At 46.9% G+C, this 25,595-nt stretch overlaps 3 protein-coding genes across 13 annotated transcripts in view; 2 read left to right on the forward strand and 1 right to left on the reverse strand.

Annotated features, from left to right (window-relative positions):
- The window catches only part of SYS1 (SYS1 golgi trafficking protein), a 31,362-nt gene extending 10,739 nt beyond the window's left edge, over positions 1-20,623 (forward strand). Inside the window, exon 4 of the mRNA XM_070589319.1 lies at positions 20,484-20,623. Within this exon, the coding sequence (XP_070445420.1) occupies positions 20,484-20,490 (7 nt within the window). The 3' untranslated portion in view covers positions 20,491-20,623. The remainder of the gene's footprint in view (positions 1-20,483) is intronic.
- On the reverse strand, positions 63-18,613 carry TP53TG5 (TP53 target 5). Of its 11 annotated transcripts, XM_008529611.2 has the most exons (10): positions 18,482-18,613; positions 16,138-16,388; positions 15,599-15,723; positions 14,299-14,443; positions 4,632-4,693; positions 4,299-4,375; positions 3,476-3,550; positions 3,154-3,284; positions 907-1,420; positions 63-195 (listed from the first exon to the last, which is right to left on the reverse strand). In XM_008529611.2, exons 4-9 carry the CDS (start codon positions 14,310-14,312, stop codon positions 928-930), a joined length of 852 nt encoding a protein of 283 aa, XP_008527833.1. In that variant the 5' UTR covers positions 14,313-14,443; positions 15,599-15,723; positions 16,138-16,388; positions 18,482-18,613; the 3' UTR covers positions 63-195; positions 907-927. The 11 variants fall into 11 exon arrangements, with proteins under 11 accessions (XP_008527833.1, XP_070445412.1, XP_070445405.1 ...); XM_070589311.1 differs by lacking the exon at positions 4,299-4,375; XM_070589304.1 differs by having other exon boundaries at positions 63-1,420.
- DBNDD2 (dysbindin domain containing 2) lies at positions 18,206-22,608 on the forward strand. Its single transcript, XM_008529618.2, has 4 exons — positions 18,206-18,752; positions 20,484-20,630; positions 20,823-20,960; positions 21,935-22,608. Exons 1-4 carry the CDS (start codon positions 18,218-18,220, stop codon positions 22,138-22,140), a joined length of 1,026 nt encoding a protein of 341 aa, XP_008527840.2. The 5' UTR covers positions 18,206-18,217; the 3' UTR covers positions 22,141-22,608.
- The last annotated feature ends 2,987 nt before the right edge of the window (positions 22,609-25,595 follow it).

The following is a 25,595-nucleotide window of genomic DNA, read 5'->3' on the forward strand; positions in this document are numbered from 1 at the left end:
CTGAGGGCCTCGTTCCTCCATCCTTTCCTGCCCCAGACACACAGGCAGAGCCAGCGGTAGTATTCTTCAGTGCCATATGGGAGATTTTATTTGTAGACTTCTTCAAAATTTTCCCTCCCAACCCTCCCTTTCGGATGATTGAGCGGTCTCCTCCCTCTCCTCACATCTGTGGCTCCCCCTCCAAGGTCGCACCACCTGCGGGCAGAGACCTCGGCGTTAGTTAGGCGCGAAGATCGCCCCCAGGGGGCGCTGCCGTCCATGGAGAGGGCTCAGGGACCGGGCGCTGCTGTGTCTGGCAGGCTGGAGATGTGGGTTTTGCGAAGGGAAGCGTGTCTTTCAGCTGGACCCCCAAACCCATCACTCCCTTCCTTTCCTGGGACCTCAGTGCTCTCATGGAGGGGTTGGAGTATTTTCGTCCTTTTTTTTTTTTTTCCCCGCTAAGGAACTTTTTGTTCAGGGTGAATCTTATTTGAAGCATGAACAAAACAAATGGAGAGATGATTTGGTCTGAGGGGATGGGATGTGGCAGAGCTCTGCTTGACCACTCCCCCTCCTCTCACATTTAGAAATCCTGAAACTTCCTTACTCAGACTTCTGTGAGATTCTGAGCTATAGCAGTTGTGGCCCCTCCTGAGGCCTCCAGGCAATGCAATGACCCCCACTCAGAACCCACACTCCCAGTGCCTCTCCTTCCCCAGAGTCCCTAGTTGGATCTTGGGAGGCCCACGCCCAGCCACTACCCTGCTGTGTGGCCTTGGTCAATGGCTTCCCCCTCTCTGGGCTTTCCTCTCTGGGCCTGAAGGTAGGGCCTCCCAGTACTGCCAGCCACAGCCCACAAGACTCTGGATCCTAAGCCCTCTGATTCTGGGGCCCAGCTCTAGGCCTGGCTTGGGGCCTGCATCTCACCCTGGCCTGGCAGTGGCGTTGTCACACCCTGTATGAACGGCACAGAGGCAGCTCAAGTGACGCAGAGCAGAAACGGGTGCAGCAGCGCTTGACCCAGCGCAGGGCGGATGGTCTGCACATCGCCCGGGGCCCTGGGAGGCGGACTCGTTTGGGCAGCCCCTCGAACCAGACCCACTGGTCAGCAGCTTCCAGCTGCTTCGTGTCCTCCTTGGGAATTCTGTGCTGGAGGGTCTTCAGGAGGAAGACTCGGGAGCCCCCAGTGGGGGGTTGCCTCCCCTGGGCTCCAGGATCCCTCGATGTCTTTGGGACCTCAGGCTCCGCCTGCTCTTCTTTCTGTGGCCCTGCTGCAGGTGACTGCTGGGCCTTGTTCGTCTCCCCCACCCCCACCTTGGGCTCCACCTCCTTAGGCTCCTCTATGGACTCGAATTTCTTGGACTCCAGTGTCTCCTTGGAGCTCCTAGCCTCCTGGAGCTCTTCATTGTGCTCTTCCACTTTATTGCAGGCATCGTTGTTCCTGACAGGGAGAAGAATGGCAGTGAGCAGAGCAGGACTAAGGCCCTGGTCCTCTAGCCTGGCCCTGAGACAGGTGCTATGTAGCCGGCTGAGGGGAGCCTGTCAAGAAAGCAATAGAGGGCCTGAAAAGAAAATCCTCGACCACCCAGAGGCCTTGTTCCCAGGGCAGGGGGTGTGACAAGTACTGGCAGAAGGGATGTGAGAGGCTGGGGAAGGTGAAAGGCAATGACTGATAGTTAGAACACCCAGGAATATATATCGTATGCATCAGCCACTAGGTTCGGGTTCTGCCTCTGGATTTCAGTTGAGGGGGTGAACTAGTCCAGTGTTTTGTTTCAACTTGTGTTCCAAGAAACCTTAGGGTTCTGAGGAGTCATCTCAAATGCGGCCCCCCCCCACCCCCCGCAAGGGGCAGGGTCAGGGCAGGATAACTCCTCCTCCCACACACAACACAACTGGGGCTTCGGGACAGATCTTTGAAGAGAGGTTTGCTGCTTTAAAAGGATGGAAAACTATGGGACTAGATGAGCCTGACCCTTCTGGCTCAGGGCTTCCCGACTGCCTGCATCAGGGAGGCCAACTCAGAGAGAGGAGTGCAGAGAGCTAGAGTTGACCAGACGTACTGATGCTGGAAGGAGACTTTCCCCAAAGGTGCCGGTAATAGATTGGTCCCCTGCAAAGTGGCAGCACTGTCCTAGCTGAGTGTGTGTGGAGAGGGATGAGGCCTCAAGCTCAAGATAATGACAATACTGACGATAATAATGGCCACCACTGATTGAGTGCCCACCCTGTGTCAGGCTCAGAACCCTCACAACAGTCCTGCAAAGTAGGAGGCAGTGCTGCGGCAGGGCGGCTTGGAGAATACAGGCTTTCGAGACAGACAAACTGGGGTTCAGATTCCCTTCTGCCTCTTACCATCTGTGTGATTGGGGACAAGAAATTTAACCTCTCAGAGCCTAGTTTCCTCATCTGTCAAACTGGGATAATTCTGTCTGCCTAATAGGATTGTTGTGAAGAATAAACTAAATGGGAAAATGCTTGTAAAGTACTTAGCATAGTACCTGGCACTTAGCAGGTGCTTTATTATTATTATTATTATTTTTTTGAGGAAGATTGGCCCTGAGCTAACATCTGTGCCCATCTTCCTCTATTTTATATGTGGGACGCCTGCCACAGCATGGCTTGACAAGTGGTGCTAGGTCCACGCCTGGGATCCGAACTGGTAAACCCCGGGCCACCAAAGCAGAGCACATGAACTTAACCACTATGTCACCGGGCTGGCCCCAGCAGCTGCTTTATAAATGTTAGCTTTCTTAATATTCTGCTGTGACTTATGAGGAAACTGAGCCTCAGCAAGATGGCTGGTCTGCAGGTGAATCTCTGGGTTGTGTTGATTTGAGAGGGGGAGAAGGAGGAGTGGCCCCTCTTGCTCAGTGGCCCAGGTGGTGGTTAGTCCCATAATTGGATGATTATGACTCTGGTTATGACCACAGCTCTGATATCAGGCAGGAAGGCTTCAAATCCTAGCTTTGCCACTCATCAGTTCAGTTCACTGGGGCAAATCACTTTATCTCTTGAGCCTCAGCTCCCCATCAGTAAAACAGGGCCAATAAATACCTTTCTCATAGAACCTTTGTGAAAATTAGGTTTTCTAAATACCTTAGCACAGTGCCTGTTCCTAGTAAAGATAGCTAGTGGGTCCACGCTGGGGGGCCATGGGTGGGCCGAGCTCACCCGGAGGAGATCCTGAGGATCTTTGGAACTCTGAGCAGTGAATTCCAACACCTTTTGGCCAGGTTATACAGTTCGCGGGTCCGGGGGTTCGAGCTGTTGAATAGCCTCAAGAGCGACAAGTTTTTTAACAACTGCAAAGGTCAGAAAAACAGAAGCTTCAGCTTTCCTGGGATAGCCTCCCACACCCGACCCAAACTTTGGCTCAACTCAGCTCAGGGCTTGGCCTGGTGACTCCTTCCGGGTCACTCAGCCTGGCAGTCAGGAACAGCACTACATGGGAGCTCAGGCTCTCCTACACAGGGACCAAAATGGGGCATCTCACCATTTTAAGTCGGTTCTGCTCAACTACTCTGCTGACAGGCTGCTGACTCTTGTCCTGTGATTCCTTATCTTGCATCTGAGAGACAGAAAGACAGAGCACGAACACAGGAGGAATCCCCCTGAACACCTCCATTGTGCCTTTCCATTTGGCTGAGCATGGTTTGAGCAACACTAGACTGGGATTTTTGTCACCTGGGTTTGGGGGCAGAAATGGGGAGACCATTCTAACTCTCCTGACCTCCCTCACCCTTCACCTCTCCCTTTCCCCCCTGCTAGAAGGCCCCCGCCCTGGATGTGGTTGGACTCTTTGTTAAGGGCCCCCCAGGTCCAGTCCCAAGTCCAACCTTGGAAAGCACTCTATTCTTGGGCCTCTTCTTTGCTGATGGACTCATGTTGGGGCTGTGAGGCCTCAAAGACAGAAGGAGCAAGACTGGTACCAGGCACTGCCTGCGCCCTGCCCCTCTCAGTTCAGCCAGCACTCAGGCTGGGCATCAGGATGCTTGTGCTGGAACTCCCAGGGAGGGGAGCTGTGACATCACTGAAATGTGTTACAGCAGCAGGGCTGGGTCTCTAAGGAATGTGTGTGTGGCAGGGGAGGGCGGTGAGGAGGAAACTCCCACCTGTGAAGAAACCTAGTAGGTGCCAGGCAAAGGCATATATTGTCACCACCTCCCTGCGAGGGAAGAGGGTTATTCTCTCTTTTTTAATGAAGAAGCCAAGGTTCAAAGAGGTTAATTTACTCAAGGCCACATAGGTAGATAATGGTGGAGCTGGAAACCTAAGGTCTGACAGTCTACCCATGAAACCAGGGGTTCCCTGGTCACCTGGTCACCGCTCATCTGTTCATCCTGGTCACCTCTGTTGACTGTGCACTGGCTACATTCAGGAGCTGCTCTAAGTGCTGGAATAAAAGAAATTTCTTAACTTCAAGAAACTTACATTCTAGTGGAGGGGGAAGAAAACAGTGTGTGTGCGCTTGTAAATGTTTAATAATTGGCTCTCTGAAACGAAGTGTGTGTTTATGATAAATTTTACTGATAGAAATCAAAATCTAAATCTAAATCTAATCTAATTTTTATTGTAAATTCCAGAAACCCAGTTAATTCTCACAGTATACTTTTCTGGAATTTTGCCTAACTCTTGTATCCATAACCCACCTGTAGTTGTAAATTGATGAATAAGTGTAGTTCCAACATGGATGTTGATATTTTCATTTACACTAAAGAGTAAGAAGAAAGTGAAAAAGTGAAAGAACAAAGGTAGTGGAATTCCATTCATTTGTCGATGACATGATGGACTTATTTGCTGTATTGGATCACACTTTTCAAATACAGGAAGTATATTTTCTCAATTTTATTATTATTTTTTTTGGTGTGCGTTGCTATGTACAACATAACGGCTATAGATGGGACACATGTTTACATTTAATCTTCATTATTAACATCTCCTCCATTACTTTCTTAGGGCTAGAGCAGGAGTCAGCAAATTTCTTCTGTAAAGGGTGAGATGGTAAATATGTTAGGCTATGCAGGCCATAGGGTTGCAATTGCTCAACTCTGCTCTTGTAGTGTGAAAGCAGCCATAGATGGTATGTGAATGAGTGGGCATGGATATGTCGCAATAAGACTTTACTCACAAAAATACTTCACGGGCCAGATTTGACCCATCACCACTCCTCGTCTATATAGTCAACAAAATCCAAACCTGATTTATCACATTTACCTAATTCTGTGGTGTGAGTACTCCTACCACAGATTATTTCAAGCTACCAATGAACGCAGAGTCGAACAGTAATGCACAGGATCATACCATTATCTACTATATATTTCTACTATATTTCTACAGATGTAAAGACTCTGAAGAACATAGATAATAGTAGAAGGTAGTAAAAAATGAGAAAGTGATGAGTTTGAGCATTTTCGCCTTTGTTTTTAATATCATTAATTTAATTAAGTTTGTGTAATTTGACTTTTAATGATGGCTATGCTTAACAACCAGCCAGCAGAGTTCCTAAAAATGTAATAGGCTTTTGCAAGCCTTATGAGTCAGTTCCAGCACACCACCGTACGTCAGCTGGAAATGTGTGTTTATGTTACTGAAAGGTAAACAGGGCAGAGGGGAGAGGGAGAGCGAAGGGGCAAAGTTTGCTACATAGAAAGGGGGGAATGGGGAAGATTCACCAACAGGGCGAGACTGGAGCAGAGGCTCAAGCCAGGTGAGGGAAGGGAGATTGGTGGTGGCAGGAGATGAGGGCAGAGAGGGAGTTATGGTAAAGGGTTAGGACGAATCATGGCAGGCTTTAATGACTCGGGCTGCTCTGAATAATCTGCCCGGCTGGCTGCATCAGAATAATCTGAAGATTGTGAAAAACAGCATCTCAGGCACCACCCCATTCAGTCAGCCAATCTGATACCCAACCAAACGTGGGAACGGCTCCGTACCACACTGCTTCTAGGGTGGAGACGTGTGCGTGCAGAGCGAGTGCTTAGCCCTGCCAGCAGGGATCCACCGAGCCTAGACTGTGCGACAGCTTCTCACATGTAACTGTCTTATTAGGATGAAGATGAGGGGGTGGTTAAACATGCCAGGCCCAGGGAAGAACCCGAGGAGGTGACTCGGGAGGGAAGACACAAAGGACACTCTCCCCCCCTCCCTCCTGTCTACCCCAGTGCTCCTTGGCTCCTCTGCCTGCTCAGGCAGCCCTCTCCATGCCAGCACAATTTCAGCTCTTAGCAGCTGGACTCTTCTGGGCTCTGCCTGGCAGGCTGCATCAGAGTCATCCACATCTGCCACTCAGCCCCAAGAGCTGGGGACCCACTGTGTGCGAGGCACTGAGGACAACAACATTATAGGCAGAGCATGCCTCCCCACAAGAAGGTCACAGGCCCAGGGTCTGCCAGTACCCCTAAGAGTATGGCTCCTGCAGGCAGGGAGTTTTCTCTGTTCTATTCACTGATAAACCCCAGAGCCTAGAATAGTGTCTGGCAGATAACAGATGCCCAATAAGTATTTTTTTAAAAAGTGAAATAAATAGCATTATCTAGGATAAAGGTAACCTTGGGGGCTGTTGGAACCCAGAGGAGTAGCCTGAGGAGTTGAGGGAAGTCTTCACAGAGAGGGTGATGAGGAAACAAGGAGGAGTAGGAGCTGGCTAGGCAAATGGGTGTGAGGTGGGCAGGGCATTCTTGAAAGAGGGAATTTTAAAAGCACAGGTGTAGGAGGGAATTATTGTATGTTTCTGTGTAGAAAATATGGGCTGAGAGTGGCAGTGGCTGAAACTGGAGAAGTGAGCAGGACACAGACCCCTCAGGGCTTGATCACCAGGCTGAGGAGATAGGAGTTTGTCTTGAGGGTCCAGGGGGCCCTGAAGGGCTCTGGCAACTGACGCAGGGCGGCTGGATTCGGCGCTGAGAGCCTGGCCCTGCTGCCTCTGCCATCCTGTTCTGTCCAGATTTTTCATCCCTCACTTGCTTCCCTTCCTTTGGAAGCTGCGCCTACCTAGGTAGTTCATCCCCGGGGGCCCGGGGGTTCTCCAGGACCCAATTTTGTACCCCAGCAATAGCTCCCAAAGCAATTTTTCATATTCCATTTACACTGGAAAAACCACTTGTGGGGTAGAGACTTACCCAGTGACACACAGCTGGTAAGCCTTATGGACTAAATCCAAACCTCTTAAGTGAGAAACCACCACTTTTTTTTCTTAGATGTGGTAAAATACACATAACATAAAATTTAGCATCTTAACCATTTTTGTGTACGGCTCAGTAGTGTTAAGTACATTCACCTTGTTGTGCAACCATCACCACCTCCATCTCCAAAACTCTTTTCATCTTGCAAAACTGAAACTCTATACTCGTTAAACAACAAGTCCCCGTTTCCCCTCCCCCAGCCCCTGGCAACCACCCTTCTACTTTCTGTTTCTATGAATTTGACTATTCTAGGTACCTCCTGTAAGTGGAATTGCACAATATTCGTCTTTTGTGACTGGCTTATTTCACTTAGCATAATGTCCTCAAGGTTCATCCATGTTAGAGCACGTGTCAGAATTTTCTTCCTTTTTAAGGCTGAATAATATTGTATTGTATGTATATACTATGTATTTTTTATCCATTCATCCATCAGTGGACACTTGGGTTGCTTCCACCTTTTTGGCTATTGTGAATAATGCTCCTGTGAACATGGGGTGTACAAATATCTCTTTAAGACCCTGCCTTAAATTCTTTGGGATATATACGCACAAGTAGAATTGCTGGACCATATGGTGATTCTACTTTTAATTTTTTGAGGAACCACCATACTGTTTTCCACAGTGGCTGCACCATTTTACGTTCCTATCAACAGTGTACAAGGGTTCTCCATCCTCACTAACATTCTTTCTTTTCTTTTCTTTTTTGGTGAGGAAGATCAGCCCTGAGTTAACATCTGTGCCAGTCTTCCTCCATTTTGTATGTGGGACGCCACCACAGGATGGCTTGATGAGTGGTGTGTAGGTCTGTGCCCGGGATCCAAACCCATGAACCCTAGGCTGTTGAAGCAAAGTGTGCGAACTTAGCCGCTATGCCACCAGGCCAGCCCCCTTATTTTCTTTTTTGATAGCAGTCATCCTAATGGGTGTGAGCTTCCACTCTTTAGTTTTGTTATGTTTCCTCTCATAGTGTGTCCTTTAGTTTCTTTGAAGTTAGCTTTATTGGGATAAAATTCACCTTTTTTAGTGTATGTTCTATGGGTTTTGACAAGTGCATACTATTGTATAACCACCCCAACCAATATATAGAAGGGTTCCATAATCCCCCCAAATCCCCTTGTGAAGCCTCTTTGTAGTTAACTCCTCCCTCCACTCCTGGCTCTGGCAACAACTGATGTGTTTTCAGTTCCTATAGCTTTGCCTTTTCTAGAACATAATATAAATGGAATCCTACCGTATGTAGCCTTTTGAATCTGGAAATTTCTTCACTTAACACAATGCATTTGAGATTTGCACATGTTGAGTGTATCAGTACTGTGTTCCTTTTCTTTCCTTTCTTCACGGCAAAAATCTGCCACTGTTGGTTATGTCATCATTAAAGGACATCTGGGCTAGTTTCAGGATTTTGGTGATTATGAATAAAGTTACTAAAAGCATTTGTGTATAGGTTTTTGTGGGAATAAACATTTTTATTTCCCTTGGGTCAATACCTAGGAGTGGGACTTCAGGATCATAGAGTAATTGTATGTTTAACTTTATAAGAAAATGCCAAACCGTTTTCCAAAGTAGCTGTTCCATTTTATTATTCCCACCAACGTGTGAGAGGTCTACTTGCTCCACATCCTCAGCAGCACTTGGTGTTATTAGGTTGGGTTTCCTTTTGGCCATTCTAGTATGTATGTAGTGGTATCTCACAGTAGTGTTAATTTACATTTCCCTAAAGTACCTTTAATTTCCTTTTCTTGTCTTATTCTGCTGGCTGGGACTTCCAGTACCATGTGGAATAGAAGTGATGAGAACAGATATCCTTGCCTTGTTCTTGATCCTAAGGGGAAATCATCCTACCTTTCAGCTTCTTCAATCTGTAGGTTTGGGTTTTCATCAAATTTGGGAAAACATCAGCTATTATCTCCTTGAATGTTTTTCAGCTTCACTTCTTTTTCCTCTGCACCTGGGGACTCCAGTGACACAAATGTTAAATCTTTTGTCTCACAGGTTTCTGAAGCTCTGTTCTTTCTTTTCAAATCTAATTTTCTCTGTTTTTCAGATTGGGTAATTTCTACTATTCTATCTTCAAACTCACTGATCCTTTCATATGTTATCTCTAGCTTTCTATTGAGCCTATCCAGTGAGATTTTTTTCTCTTTTAAATTTTGGTTTCTGTATTAGTTTCCTAGGCTGCTGGAACAAATTGCCACAAACATGATAGATTAAAACAATAGAAATTTATTTTTGCACAGTTGTGGAGGTCAAAATCCCCCAAATCAAGGTGTTGTTTCCTCCTGGAGGCTCCAAGGGAGAATCTGTTCCATGCCTCTCTCCTAGCTTCTGCTGATTGCCAGCAATCCTTGGCATTCCTTAGCTTGTAGACCTGTCATTCTGACATTTGCCTCCATCTTCACATGGTGTTCTCCTCTGTGCATTTTTCTGTTTTCACACAGTCTTCTTATAAGGATACCAGTTATTGTATTTTGTGCCCACCCTAATCCAGTATGACCTCATCTTAACTAATTATATCTGCAAAGACACTATTTCCAAACAAGGTCACATTCTGTGGTATTGGGTAGACATGAATTTTTGGAGGACACTATTCAACCCAGTACAGTCACTTTTTGTTCAGTTTTAAGATTTCTATTTGTTTCTTCTTTAAATCTTCTATTTTTTTCCTGATATTTTTAATTTTTTCACTTATTTCAAGAATGTTTGTAATTACTTGTTGAAGCATTTTTATAATGACTGTTTTAAAATCCTTATCAGATAATTCCAACATCATTGTCATCCTTTGGCATCTGTTGTTTGTCTTTTTTTGTCCAAGTTGAAATTTTCCTGGTTCTTGGTATGGTGAGTTATTTTCATTTATAACCTGGACATTTCAGAAATTATGTTATGAGACTCTGGATCTCATTTAATTCTCTGTTTTAGTAGGCCTCTGCTGACCTGGGCCAGTGAGATAGGGGCACCAACTCCTTATCACCAGGTGGGAGTGAAAGTCCAGGCTTCGCAAATGGCCCCCCCCCCCCCGACCCCTGACACCAGCCTGTAGGGGAAAGGGATGGTTGCCTCACTGCTGCTGGGCAGGGATGAAGCCCAGGTTCCCCACTCAGCCTCCTCCACCACCACCCGGAGGTAAGGGGGAGAGGTGCCTGTTGCCACAAGACAAACGTTAAAGTCTAGGCTTTCCCCTCTGTCTTTGCTCATGGAGGTTGGGACTGAGATTTTGCTAGAGTGGGGCATTTAAGGTCAAAAGATTTCTGTCTTGCTGGAGTGCCCCTTTCTGAGTCCTCTGACGAGAGAACAGGCTTTTCATAGGGGCAATTTTTGTCTATGGCTCTTTGGTAGTTCCAGGGTTGCAGGCTTTGCCAGCACCCTAGCAAAAAGAAAACCCAGGGACTCACTGCTGTATCATTTGAGCACTGGGGTTCCTGGATGGTCTGCCTTTTGATGTTTGTTTTATGTGTTGTCCAGCACTTTCAGCTGTACTTAGTGGGAAGTCTAGAGAGGAATGCATCTACTCCATCTTGTTCTGAACTGGAAGCCCTCTTTTTATTTTATACTCTCTTCATCCATATAAGTCCAAGCTGGAGATGTTTCTGGATACATAATCATTTTAAGAACTTGTGGATCACTCTGAATTTCGTGAATAAAAAAGGTCTACTCTATTAGACAAAAACCATGCCCACAATTTCTTTGAGACAAGCCCTTCACTACATTAGGCTTCTGCCGAAATGGCTACAGGACATCACCTTTAAGCTTTCTAGAATGCCTATTATTTGATTCACAGCATCTGTGAGGCACACCTATAATTTCTTTAGAGGTCTTTTATCTGACTAAATAGTACTCTGAGGCATTGCCTTAAATCTTTCTGAGATGTAAACAAAAGATTTTATAGGCACCTTCTCAGTTTCATTTTTGGATCATGTTTTCCTAGAAATACTCTGAATTTGAGCTTTGCTAGGAAACCATTTCTTAATTTTACCATCACTTGCCATTTGGAGAGACTGAGAATTTTCTGCCATGAAGTCTTGGCTCCTTCATGTTTAACAGTCCCTCCTATTAGTTCTGGGTTTCTCAACCTCAGCACTATTGACATTTTGGGCAGGAAAATTCTTTGATGTCAGGGGAGGCAGTGGTAGTGAGAGAGTTTGTCTTGTGCATTATAGGATATTTAGCAGCATCCTTGGCCTCTATTAACTAGATGCCAATAGTAACCTCTCCAGTTGTGACAAGCAAGAGTATCTCTGGACATTGCCAAATGGCCTCCTGCAGCCCACATCACTCTCGCTTGAGAAGTGCTGCTTTTGGTTTCCCTCTCTCCTCTGGCATTTTACTATAAGCAGCAGAAAGATGCCACTTCAACACTTTTCTTGGAAAAATCCTTAACTAGATCACCCAATTCATTAGACACATTTTCTGCTTTCTACTTTACTGCAGGCAACAGGGTTGCTAAACTTTGCACCACAACATAACAAGAACTCCTCTTCCTCCGGGTTCTAATAGTATTTACCTCACTTTCTTTTATGCCTTCACAGAAGCCTTTTCAAAGGCCCGAGGCTTCTATTAACAACTTTTTCAAGGCACTTTAGGCTTTTACTGCACTCTTCTCAAAGTCTATGGCCCAGTTCTAATGCCGCTCCCACATGTTCAAGCTGTTACAGCAGCACTCAACCCAGTACCAAAATCTCTATATGATATCTATTGCTGCACAGCAAATTATCCCAAAATTTAGCAGTTTAAAACAAGAAGTATTTATTATCTCAAACCTCAAAGGTTTTGAGCATCAGGAATCCAGGAATGCTCTAGATGAATGGTTCTGCCTCAGTCTCTCACCAGGTTGCAGTCAAGCTGCTGGCCAGGGCTGCAGACATCTCCAGGCTCTCCCAGGGCCGGCGAATCTGCTTCCATGTTGTCTCATGTGACTGCTGGCAGGCCTCTCTTCTTTAGATGTTGGCTGGAATCTTCAGTGCCTTGCCACGTAGGCCTCTCTGTAGGGCTGTTGACAACATAATAGCTTGCCTCTCCCAGAGTGAGTGATCCAAGCGATAGAGAGAACACACACCCAAGATGGAAGCTGTGGTCTTTTTTTTAAAATCCTAATTTTGGAAGCGATATACCATCTTTTCTGCCATGTCTTATTGGTCACATAGAGTAACGCTGATACAGTGTAGCAGAGTTCTACATAAAGGTACTAACAAACAGAGGGCGAGGAACATTGGGAGCTGGTTTGGTGGCTGCTGCTCCATTTCAGTTTTATTCAATGCAAGATATTTTTCTAATTTCCTTTTGGACTTCATCTTTGACTCATGGGTTATTTTGAAATATTGTTTTTTTTTATTTCCAAGTATTGGGATGTTTTCCAGATATCTTTCTGTTATTATTTATATTTTCATTCTTTTATAGTCATAGAACATATATTGTATGATTTAAATTCTTTTAAATTTGTTGAGGTTTGTTTTATGGCCCAGAATATGATGGATCTTGGTGAACGTTTTACATGCAGCTGAAAAGAATGTTTATTCTGCTGTTGTTGGGTAAAGTGTTATAAAAGTCTCAATCAGAACAAGTTAGTCGATAGTGTTCAGGTTTTCTATATCCTTACTTTTTTTCTGTCCACTTGTTTTACTGGTTACTGAGAGAAGCACTGAATTCTCTAACTGTAATACACTTTTCTCTTCCTTATTTTAGGTCTGTTGGTTCTTACCTCATGTATTGCTGAAGCTCTCTTATTAGACGTATACCCATTTAGGGTTGTTAAGTCTTCTGGGTGAATTGAACCTTTTATTTATTATTATGTAATATCCCTCTTCATCACTGGTAGTAGTGATGAAGTCTACACCCTTTTGAAGTCTACTTTGAATGATATTTGTACTGCCTCTCCAATTTGCTTTGATTACTATTTGTGTGGTGTATCTTATTCCATCCATTTACTTTTAACCCATTTATTTCTTTATAGTTAAATTGGGTTTCTCGTAAACAGCATATTATTGCCTTTTGTTTTTTTTTCAAATCTACTGGTTTGTCTTTTAACTGGTTATCTTTCATTGACATATCAAATTGGATTAAAATTTTCCATCTTGCGGCTGGCCTGGTGGTGAAGTGGTTAAGTTTGCACCCTCTTTTTCGGTGGCCCAGGGTTCATAGGTTCGGATCCTGGACAGGGACCTAGCACCTCTTGTTAAGCCACACTGTGGCAGCATCCCACGTAAAATAGAGGAAGACTGGCACAGATGTTAGCTCAGGGCCAGTCCTCCTCACACACACACACACACACACACACACACAAACACACACAATTTCCATCTTGCTATTTGTTTTCTATTTTTCCATTTGTGCTTTTTCTTGTTTTTTCTCTTTTTCTTCCTTAGTTTGGATTATGTTTTCTCAGGGAAAAACCTCAACCTCTTGGGTACCAAAAGTAGACAGTAATATTTACTGCATCTGATGGAGACAGTTTATTACTCATAGCATCCCGAGCAACATGAACATCAACGTGGTTGAGCGCTGCTCCCTTGACACTAAGTCCAACAAGTGATACAGTGTCCAGATGCACAGTACACTCACGGTGGGTTTGTGTTGCGGCTAAGGGACCAAGACCTAGCACTTTTATAGCAAGCAGTAAGCAAGCCTGCCTTTTTCTGAGAAAGCCATGACCTCATCTCTCAAAATTGCCAGCCGTATTAACAATCCTGAGCAAGGGCCCAGGTGAAAGAGCAGTCAGACCCTTGCAATCCTGACATACTCAACAAGAAGTGTTGGACACAAAGAGGCCCAGGGAGGATGCCTGCCAATATTTTTATGATTCCATTTTATCTCCATGATTGGCTTCTTATTTATACCTCTTTAAGAAAAGTTTTTAGTGGTTGCCCTTGCATTTACAATATATCTCTTCAATTAATCACAATCTTCAAATGATAGTATATCACTTCTTATATATATATCACTTCTATAGCAGAAAGATCCTTTAACAGAATATTTCCAATTCCTCATCCCATCGTTTTTACTATTGTTGTTGTCATACATTTTACTTTTACTTATGTTGTACATGCACAATATATTGCTACTCTTCTCCTTTAGACAGTCAATTAATTATCTTTTAAAGTGATTAAAAACATTAAAAACAGAAAAATGTCTCTTATATTTACCTTTTTCTGTCCATTTCCAGAGGTCTTCATTTCTTTAGGTAGATCCGAAATTCTCTCTAATATCATATTCTTTCTGCCTCCAGAACTTCTTTTCTAGTTCTTGTAGCGCTGATCTGCTGGGAATGAATTTTCTGTTTTTGTTCACCTGAAAAAAAGGGTTTGAATCTCCTTGATGTTTGAAAGATATTTTTGCTGGGTATAGAATTCCGAGTTAACAGTTTTTTCTTTCAGTATTTTAAAGCTATCACTCTATTATCTTCTGGTCATATAACTTATTCTCTAATGAAAAGTCTGCTATAACTCTTATCTTTGTTCATCTGTAGGCAGTGTGTCTTTTTCCTCTAGATGCCTTCGAGATTTTCTCCTTATCTTTGGTTTTCAACCGTTTGAATATGATAGATCATATTTTTTGTTTGTGTGTGTATTTACTTATGTGTCTGTGTGTTGTGCATTGGCATTTAATCTTTTTTGGATTCTGTGAATTTCGTGGCTCTGTGTTTTTTTTCATTATTTTTGGAAAATTATTGGCCATTATTTCTACAAATATGTGTGTGTGTGTGTGTTTATCTCTATCTCTTCTTCTGGGATTCAAATTACACATATGTTAGCTTTGGATCTTCTGGTTTTTTGTTTTGTTTCACTCTTTCTTCTCTTTCTGTTTCAGTTTGGCTAGTCTCTATTAACCTATCTTCAAGTTTACTGATTTTTTTCCTCAGCTGTGTTGAGTTTACTGATGAGCCTGCCAAAGGATTCTTCATCTCTGTTACATGTTTTTTAAATTTCTAGAATTTTCCATATGACTGTTTTTTACAGTCTCCATCTCTCTGCTAAGATTCCCCTTCTATTTATACATGTTGTCCATATTTTCCAACAGAGCCTTTCCCATACTGTTATAGTTGTTTTAAATTCTCTGTCACATAACTCTAGAAAATTATCTGTGTCTTGAATTTGATTCTGTTAATTGCTTTGATGATTGACAATAGGGCTTTTTGTTTTTTGGGTTTTTAAAATTGCTTTTTGTGTGTGAATTGTAATTTTTGATTGATTTGTTGACATAATGTGTAGAACAGTAGAGACTGAGGTCAATATTATTTATGCCTGGAAATTGTCGTCTCTCTTCTTTTTTCAGGCCATTAGTGTGGAGGATTGAGTCAATCTTGTCAGGAGTTGAACTATGTTTGGCTTTTGTTGTTTCTATGATTACTTTTAGTGTCTGTGACTCCCATGGATTCTGTATGGTCATGTAAGCCCCACTGGGCCTTTAGCAATTCAATAAAAATTGTAGCTGAACTCTTCTTACCGCTTGCATGGAGACATCGTCTTCCTCTCGCTTCACAGTGTGCCAGTGCCTGCATCCCATTCCTTCTTGGAGGCTCCTTCTTCTTTGGAATGCAGGTTAACTGGTGGCTCTGCAACCTCAGCTCTCTGATGGGTTTGACAAGTTATAATTTCATAGATTACCTAACAATTTTTTAATATTGTTATTAGTGTGGTAATGATGCTCTTCCCAGCTTTCTGTGTCCTAGATGGAAGCCAGAAATCCAAGCCATTTCTTTTACAGTGCTTCTTTCAACACCTCTTGCCATCCACTCCTGGGTCCACTGCCTGGGTCTTTCTCTTGGCTGACACCCTTCCAGGTCAGCCTCCTGAATTATTTTTCCCCCTCCATCCCTTCATGTGACAAATATCTGGTAAAGGGAAGGGACAGAGTTTCCTGATCTGTCGCTATCTTGGGGACAGGTCAAAAACATCTATGGAGTCCTGTTCCCAAGAATAAGCCTGAAAACGGGAGAGGTGACTTTGGGAGCCGAGCTCTCCTCCACTGTACTCCTTACTTACCCTCATTCCTCTGTGCTAGGAAATGGGACCAAGTATCTGCTCCATCCATTAATGAGGAATAAGAATCAAACTGTCCAAAATGTCTCCTGGAAGATGAAAACTCCAACAGGATAAAAGGGGACCAAGCTGGGAGTAGTGCTTATAAGCACAGTCTCTGAAGCAGCCTAGCTGGGTTGAATTCCAGCTCCATCACTCGCTCGCTTTACGGCCTTGGACAAGTGCCTTCACCTGTCTGTATCTCAGTATAGTATCTGTAAAATGGAAATAATAATAGTACTTACCTCACAGGATTGTTAAGAGGATTAAAAGAGTAAATATTTGCAAAGCACTTATAATAGTGACAGGTACATAATAAGCTCTATACAACTATTAACTATTAGGGTGTACTTCCCATAATTTCAGAAATTCATGGAAGAAAGCAGTTTCCTCCCTTTCTCTGAAGGCATTACAGTCAAAACAGCTAACGTTTATTGAGCTTCTCCTAAGTGCTCAAATCCTGTACTAAGCATTTTATATGAATTATCTCCTAAGAGGTAGGGATTAATTATTCCTATCTAATAGGCACGGAATTCAAGGATCAGAGAAGTTGTGTTTACACAGCTGGCTGGACGCACAGCTAGACTAGCTGCCCTTGACACCAGTCGAGGGTCTGACTACCATCCTGTGCGTTTAACCACTGCACTTGTTGCCTCCCACAAACTAGTTTCCTTGCTTGTAGAACAGTAGGAAAGCTGTTTACTGTATTTTTCTCCTTTCTTTTTTTTTTTTTTTTTTTTACAGATTTTATTTTTCCTTTTTTCTCCCCAAAGCCCCCCGGTACACAGCTGTATACTTTTAGTTGTGGGTCCTTCTAGTTGTGGCATGTGGGACGCGCCTCAGCATGGCTTGATAAGCCGCGCCCTGTCTGCACCCAGGATCCAAACCAGCGAAATCCTGGGCCGCCAAAGCAGAGCCCGCGAACTTAACCACTCGGCCACGGGGCGGCCCCTGTTTACTGTATTTTTCTCACGGGGATGTTTTGAGGTCCCAATAATAAGAGAAGAGGCAGTGCTGTAGGCATCTGTAGAGTGCTGGTGCCCTGACCCGGGAACCTGAATGTGTCAGGACTTTTCACACCTCCATCCCTTGGCACGTGTCCTTCCCCCTCTTCTCTGCTTGCTGAGCTTAGTTCCTCCGGACTCAGCTCAGGTATCAGCGCCTAGATTTTATTCTAACAGCGGAGGGATTTAAGCACGGGGTGGCACATCAGAAGATTTGAAATGATGACTGACTGCTATGTGGGGAATGGAGGTAGCAGGGCCCGAGTGAGTACAGGAAAACCAGATAGAAGGCTACTACTGTAAGAGCCAAGGGAGAGATGGTGGTGGAAGCGGAGAGGAATAGTGCATTCTAGAAAGACATTTAGGAAAGAAAATCGACAGGAAATGGAGGTGTATTTTAATGTGGGCAGCGAAGGACTGAGAGGTGCCAAGAATGACTCCTAGTTCCCTGCTTGCTCGAGGCTGTTTGTTGTATGAATGATCAAGAGACCCCGCGGCAGAAGCATCTCCGACAGGCACCCCCCTCCTCTGACCCGGCCCTCCTGGCTTCTGGAGCTACCAGCACAAGGGGATGGGTGGAAGGGAAGTGGAAGAGAATGGGCAGAGTCTCGGTCCAGGAGCCGATATATTGGACACTTCTGGCGCTAATCTGGAGGCGCTGCGAGGGGGCAAGCATTTCCCCTCTCGGCCCACAGTTTGCGCCTCGCCCCTCCACCTTCGCCAGCCCCGACGTGCAGCGCCCCTCTTAGCAAGCACCCTGGGGGGGGGGGTTGGCTCTTCGCCGGTGTTTGGGGGCCCGCTTCAATGCTCCCGCCCCAGCCCTGACCCGCCCTGTCCCGGCGCCGATTCCGCCCAGTGCATGGAAGACTGGGCGGTGGCTCTGTCCTGTCCTGGATCCAGGAACGTGGGGCTGCCAGGTGAGTCCCAGGATTAGGGGGTCCTCTGCCGCGGTGCACCTGCCCTGATGGGCGGCACTGGGTCAGCGCCCTCCCCCTCCGACAGGTACCCAGCCTCTCTTTCTCTGCGTGCGCCTGCTCGAGATGGGCGCGCGTAAGCGTGCCAAGTGTGGCCGAGGAGTCAGGGTGCGCGAGTGCGTGTTCGTTGCATCGGGGCTGCCGGGGAGTCGGGGAGCAGCAAGTGTGCGTGGGCCGAGTGCCCGCGCGTGTCCCCGCTGCGCCTCTGCGCGGGCAGGCGGGGCGCAGCAGATGTATCCGAGCGCGCGGAGCCGAGCGCACGGGCGGCGGCAGCGGGGGCAGCCGGGGTGCGGAGGGGTCTGGTTGGTCGCGGGGAGGAAGGATGCGTACCGGGAACTTTTTGCCCGCTCTGGAAGTACGAGCAATCACCTCAGAAGGGGATCCCTCCTGCCGCCGGGCGAGAGACGAGAGCTTGTGCCTGCCGCCGCCCCTCCCCCACTTCCGCCTCCCGCCTCTTCCTCGTTCCCGGCTCCCAGGGCCCGTCCGTCCCCGGGGAGACCCGGCGCAGCCCCACCCCGGCCGGCGCGGCTTGCTCTCACGCCCCCGCCGCCGTCTTGCCGGAGCGGACAGACTGAGTCAGCGGGGGCGCCGGGCGCGGCAGGTAGGGGCTCGGCGGCGGCGGGCGCAGGTGCCGCCCGAGGGCCTGGAGGCGGGGGGCACAGGGACCCGAGTGGAGCGGCCGGTGGGGGGGCCCTCCGCTGCCTCCCCTCCCAACCCCCGCGGACGCGGCGCGTCCCTTTTTAGGGAATTCTTTCGCTCTTGCTGACTCCAGTGCGGGTGGGGCAGAGACCGAGAGGGCGCTCTCCATTTCACTGGCCCCTGGCAGCCCCCTGTCCCCAAATCTCTCCCAATGTCTTCACCCCTGTCCCTAGCACCTCTAGTTGCGTAAACAACTCCCTTCGTCTCTCCAGCGTCGGCTCCGTGGCCCTCCTGGGGGCAGCCCCTGCAATCTCGTGAGATTGATGGGGTTAGGGGGAGGGGAAAAGAGAGGGGGCGCCCCGAATCCCCCGGTCCCCGTCAGCAGCCCATCTACTGTTTCTCCCTCCCCCTACCCGCTGCTGGAGCAGACGGCCCCAGGAGCCCCGGGTATTTTTAGCGTGGTGACCCGGGCGGCAGCTTTAAGAGCCTTTCCCAGGAATCGGCGTCAGCGCCTTCCTCCACTGCCAGCCCGCAGGCACATGGTCTCCCCACACTTCCTTGGCCCTGCCTGGCCCACTTGGGTTTGGGTCCCTCGCGACCCAACCCCGTCCCCCGCGCCTATGGAGGCCAGGGTCTCGGATCCGCTGAAACCAGATGAGGTGGGGAAAGCAGTCTGCGGAGGATGACGATCTGGTCCTCAAACTAGATGCTCCCTTTCCTCCAGTGATGAGCTCAGAGCGAATGCCAGGAAGGAGATGGAGCGAGTGGGAGTGAATGCACAGGGCTTGGGCTGGCCCAGAGCTCTCTTCTGCAAAGCTCTCAGCACTGGGGGCCTGATCTGAATTGGACCCAGGACCCGCCTTTCCAATTGCTACTCACTGACTAGTGGGAAGATGAAACAGTGAGATGTGTCAGAGGAGAGGAGCTCAAATAAAGAGCTGTGGGAGTACAGAGAAGAGGTGATCGTCCTCTAAATAGCACATGAATTAGAGCTTTACATTTCACAGAGCACCTTCACAAGCAGTGTCTTGTGTTTGAGGCAGGTAGGACAATTATGCCATTTTAATGAGGCTGGAAAGATGATTTTCTTAGGGACAGAGCCAAAACTGGAAGTGAGGTCTGTGACTTAAGAGCAGAGTTTGGAGGAGATGGTGATGATGGGTGTGCGTGTGTGTGTGTGTGCGCGTGTGTGAAGAGAGAGGAGAGGAGGGGGTGCTTTTGTCTTCTTGTAGGTTTTGGAAGACGGGCCGGAACCAGAATTGCAGCACTGGAGCAAGAGGACTTTCCACCCTGAGATCTCTAGCCTGTCCTCTTCCCTGGCCTTCGCCCATTAAGTAGAAGTGCCTCCCCCATTTGGGCTGGACCAGTCCCTCCAACTGCTCTCAGAAGGGCACGATTCTGAGACTTGGCCATTGGCTGTGTCCCTGAACACAGAGCAGCCTCTTTTGCTGTGCCTGGAACTGGCATCCCCTTTGTGGAGCTAGGGTAGCCCCGCCTCTGTAGGAGACTTAGAGTGTGTGGTAATTAGCTTTGTTTCCAGGAAGGGGAAGGAGGTAACCAAGTCCACAAGTGTCCAGGCTGGAACCCGAGGCCCCATTGCTGAGATGCTGGCTCCAGTGGGGGCTCCCCAAGCCCAAGCCCCCACTGTAGTCCCCCTCCGTTCCATAGCTGTGCTCGCTCTTCTACCCTCCAGGAGCTGACATGGACCCAAATCCTCGGGCAACCCTGGAGCGCCAGCAGCTCCGCCTTCGGGAGCGGCAGAAATTCTTCGAGGACATTTTACAGCCAGAGACCGAGTTTGTCTTCCCCCTATCCCACCTGCATCTCGAGTCGCAGAGACGTAAGTTCTAAGTCCTGGGGAGGAGGACTAGGGTGGGGTAGGGGAGAAGTCTTATGGGTCCTGAATCTTGGGCTCCCCTCCCCTCTTGTTTTCTTGGCCCTCTAAACTTCTATCTCTGGACCTGACATCTCTCTGACCATCCTATCGGCTCCAGCCTGGTTCCTCCTGACTCGCTCCCTTCTCGGTCTGTAGCCCCCATAGGTAGTATCTCATCCATGGAAGTGAATGTGGACACGCTGGAGCAAGTGGAACTTATTGACCTTGGAGATCAGGACGGAGCAGACGTGTTCTTGCCTTGTGAAGATCCTCTGCCCACCCCCCAGACGTCTGGTATGCCCCTGTGCTTTGGGGACTTGGGCACCAGTTACCCAGAGCTGGATGTCAGGGCTCTGAAGTGAGGCTGCAAGGCTGGGCTGGGGAAGTCTCCATGTATGGGCTGGAAGTGGGCGTTTCCACCCTCAGCTGTCTGTTCTGATTTAGGGAAGTTGCCCTGAGAGGAAGTGGGTTACAGACCTCCAGTCCAAAGTTCTAGGAATGCCCAACCTCCTTAACCTTGGTTAATTTTACATTTTTGAAATTAATGGAATTAATGGAATTAAAATAATGTAAAAATGTAATTTTTATATTAGGCAACCTAAGCAGTTTTAGTCATTTTAATGTTAATGTTTATTGAGTACTTCATTAGGTTTCTAATACTGTGCTAAAGTATTTTATATATATTATCTAAATCCTTACAATGTCCTATTAGGACAGGTGGTATTATCTCCATTTTATAAAGAAGGAAATTAGACTCAGAGAAGTTGTCACATAGCCAGAAAGCAGAAAAGCTGGGTTTACACCATGGCTGTGTGACTCCAAAGCCGGTATGCTTAACCTATAAGATAGATATTCTCTTATTTAAAACTGCTACTATTTATTGATGGCCTGCTATGTGCCAGACATTTTGTCAGCGTTCTTAGATTTCATCCTCAAAACCCTCTGGAAGGTAGGTGTCCCTTTTTTACTGAGAAGGAGCAGGGTCCTTGAGATGGCAAGTGGTTTGCTCAAAGCTACTCAGTAGCAAGTAGGTGATGTAGGTAGAACTTGAACTCTTGAATTGATCAACCTGACTCTAGAACCCAGACGTGGTGTAGTGAAGTGGAAGGAACTGGGAGTCAGGAGACCCTGGCTCTTTGGTGGACTGGCGGAGTAACTTTGGTCAAGTCCCTGCCCCTCTCTGGGCTTTAGTCTCTCCTGGCCACATCATCTCTAAGAGGCCTCTGAAGCCCTATCTGTGACCCTGACTAGCTCTTCTCTCTGGGCAGGGGTGGACGACCATTCAGAGGAGCTGAGCCTGCCACTGCCCATGCTAGACAGGACCGCATCCCGCACCTCTTCTTCATCCTCTGACTCATCCACCAACCTGCACAGCCCCAATCCCAGTGACGGCGGAGCAGACACGCCCTTGGCACAGTCTGACGAAGAGGAGGGTGGGGGTGATGAAGGGGCAGAGCCTGGAGCCTGTAGCTAGCGGTGGCTCTCCACCTACAGACTGACTGAGCTGGCTTTTCTTCCATGAGACCCGAGGCTCCCCCAGAGCCCTTCAGAGAAGACCAGACTCTTTACATGCAGTAGGCACCAGAGGGAGGAAGGGAGGGTGGGATGGTGCACCTCTCTGAGAACGAACCATCCCCTGCTTTACTGCTAACCTTCTCCTGCTGCAAGCCGCCCACCAGTCTTTGGCTTCCTCCTGACGTAGGGCTTGCAAGTGAGGAGATGAAAGAAGAGGTAGGATAAGATGCCACTGCTTTTCTTAGCACTCCTCCCTCCCCCAGACTATCCTGCAGCCTTCTGATAGAGTCTCCTAAACCAGTGTCTCTAAGTGGCCATGAACTCCTTAGCACTCCCAGTGGGTGGGTACTCCAGCCATCCTGCTTTCTTACGTCCTGTTTTGGAACAGGGCACGGTATAAATAATAAACAAATAATAATATACCAACCATCCCGCTTCATTTTTCTCATTGCAAAGATATTAAACCCACTGTATTTCCTTAGCTCTCTAACCAACACCATATGCCCATCGCTCACTCCATTTTTTCAAGAATTATTTATTGAACATCTATGCTGGGCATTCGAAATACAGTTTTGAACAAGATAGGCTGTATTCCTGCCTTTCACAGAGTTCTCCTGTCTCTGGAGGAGAAAATCAAATACCACGGTTCACAGTGTGACATGACCAAGAACTACTCAGGTGTCAGAAAATAGGGGTATCTTTTTTTGGGGGGTAGGCTGAGGCAGATTTGCCATGGGCTAATATCTGTTGCCAATCCTCCTCTTTTTGCTGAGGAAGATTCACCCTGAGCTAACATTTGTGCCAGTCTTCCTCTATGTGGGTCACTTTCCTCCCTCATGTGGGTGGCCACCACAGCATGGCTGCTGACAAGTGGTGTAGGTCCACACCTGGGAACTGAGCCTGTGAACCTGGGCCGCCAAAGTGGAGCATGTGAATTTAACCACTAGGCCATGGGGCCAGCCCTAGGGGCAGCTCAACCTAGTTTGTAAGGTCATTGAAGAGCTGATTTTTAAGTTGAGATCCAAAGCATGAGTAGGAGTTAGCTTGGTAGGGGCTGTAATCCAGGCAGAAAGAGCAGCTTAGGATGACTAAATGGAGAGAAAGAGCCCTGAGGAACTGAAAAACATTCACGTTGGCTGAATTGTTGAATTTGAGGAGAAGGTGAAGGGAGAGGTGAGGCTGACAAAGGGCATGTGATGCAATGCTTTGTAGCCTGTATCCAGTTTCAATTTGCTAGTAAAATATCAGTGACTTAATATACAACTTTATTTCCTCATATAGAAGTCCAGAGTACAGGGCTATATGGCTGCTCCATAGTTACTGGGCACCAGGGTTCTTTTTGGCTCCTTTGGTCAGCCATCCCAGGCAGATGGCTCGAATTCTTGTTGATATCTTACGTCTAAGATGGCTGTTGAAGCCCCAGCCATCATGTCCTTGAAACTGGCAGAAAGCAGGAGGCGAAATTGGGGATGGGCAAAAAAGGCACAGCCAGCTGTCTATTCCCACTTTAAGAGGCATTTTGAGAAGTGTCAACCAGGAGCATCTGCTTTCATCTGTTGGCCAGAACTTGCTAATATGAGAAACGTTTCATTCATAGATGTTTTACAGACATAGGAACACAGCATTATCTGGAAGAAAGGAAATTCTGGCCTGTGGAAAGACAATAACCCTTTCAAGTCACTGAATGACCAATGCATCTGATTCCTCTGCTACCTTTCAAACCTCTCAGAAGCACCCTGGCTGCTGGGCAGGCTGGGATAGTCCTTCAGCAGGGCACACTGCTGTCTTGATAAAATCAGGGTTATGTTACTAAGGAACAAGAGGATAGTGTTTTTTGGGTAGGTAACTAGCAGTTTATGTGTTAGAGACCACGCTAATGAATTTGAACTTTATTCGGAGTAATGAAGGATTTTAAGTGGTTGAATTTGCTTCTTAAAAAGATAATTCTGGCTGCAGCATAGAGAATATACCAGAGGAGGACAAGCTCAAGACAGACATATAATGCAATAGTCCATGCCGGAGGTAACTGGCCCAGAAGAGAGTGGTGATGATTAGCTTAATTGGGTTGAGACAGGGTATAAACCAGTAAATGACATTCACTCAATAAATATTAAATGTCTTTGGGGACCGGCCTGGTGGTGCAGCGGTTGGGTGTGCGCGTTCTGCTTCTGGCAGCCCAGGGTTCGCCGGTTCAGATCCCAGGTGCGGACGTGGCACCACTTGGCAAGCCATGCTGTGGTAGGCATCCCACATATAAAGTAGAGGAAGATGGGCATGGATGTTAGCTCAGGGCCAGCCTTCCTCAGCAAAAAGAGGAGGATTGGCAGCAGTTAGCTCAGGGCTAATATTCCTCAAAAAAAAAAAAAATTAAATGTCGGTGTTTAATGTGTAAGACACTGAGCATGGCCTTGGGAAAGTAGTGGCAAAAAAAGACATACTGAGGGCGGGCACAAAGGGTGAAAGGACACACCTGTAAGACGACTGCCAAATAATAATGTACAACTGAAATTTCACGATGTTGTAAACTATCATAACCTCAAAAAAAAAAAAAAAGACATACTGGTCTTCAGAGTTTAGAGTCTGGTGGGGCCCCGAATGTAAAATTGCAACTATGTCTAATGCTAAGAAGGAGTTACTAGCCTATTCAGAGAGGCCAGAGGCGTTTCTCTTGAGGAAGTGCCATTTGAGCTGAGACCTAAGGAGAAGTAGGAGTAAAGTAGGGGAAGAATGGCTGGAGGGGCTCCTTGTAGCGAACCCATTAGAAGGGCCCAGAGTGGTTGCCTGGAAACTAGGAGATGATTGCAGCCATCTAGTCAGAAGGGAATGTGGACTAGGGTTGTGATAGGAGAGGCAGAAAAGTGGAAGGAATGAAGAGAGATTTAGGAGGCAAATTCCAAAAGATTGGATTCGATGGTGTGAGAAAGGCAGGGGTCAGATGGCACCATTGTTTCTGCCTTGGGCAACAGGGTTATTTGGAGGGTTCTTCACCCAGATAGGGAGTTTAGGAGACAACCAGGTTTGGGAAGAAGGTCATAAGTTTGGTTTTGGACATATTGAGTTTGAGGTGCTTTTTTTTTTTTTAAGATTTAATTTTTCCTCCTTCTCCCTAAAGCCTCCCAGTACCTAGTTGTATATATTTTAGTTATGGGTCCTTCTAGTTGTCGTACGTGGGATGCTGCCTCAGCATGGCCTGATGAGTGGTGCTAGGTCTGCACCCAGGATTTGAACCTGCGAAATCCTGGGCTGCCAAAGCAGAGCATGCGAACTTAACCACTCGGCCACGGGGCCAGCCTGTTGAGGTGCTTTTGAGACATCCAAGAGAACATGTTGAATAGGCACTTGGACCCATGAGTGTGAGATTTAGGTGAGAGGATTGGGCTGGAAAAATAAATAAATGAGTTTTCCGTGTATAGG

This window comes from Equus przewalskii, chromosome 21, assembly GCF_037783145.1.
Source record: "Equus przewalskii isolate Varuska chromosome 21, EquPr2, whole genome shotgun sequence".
Lineage (NCBI taxonomy): Eukaryota > Metazoa > Chordata > Mammalia > Perissodactyla > Equidae > Equus > Equus przewalskii.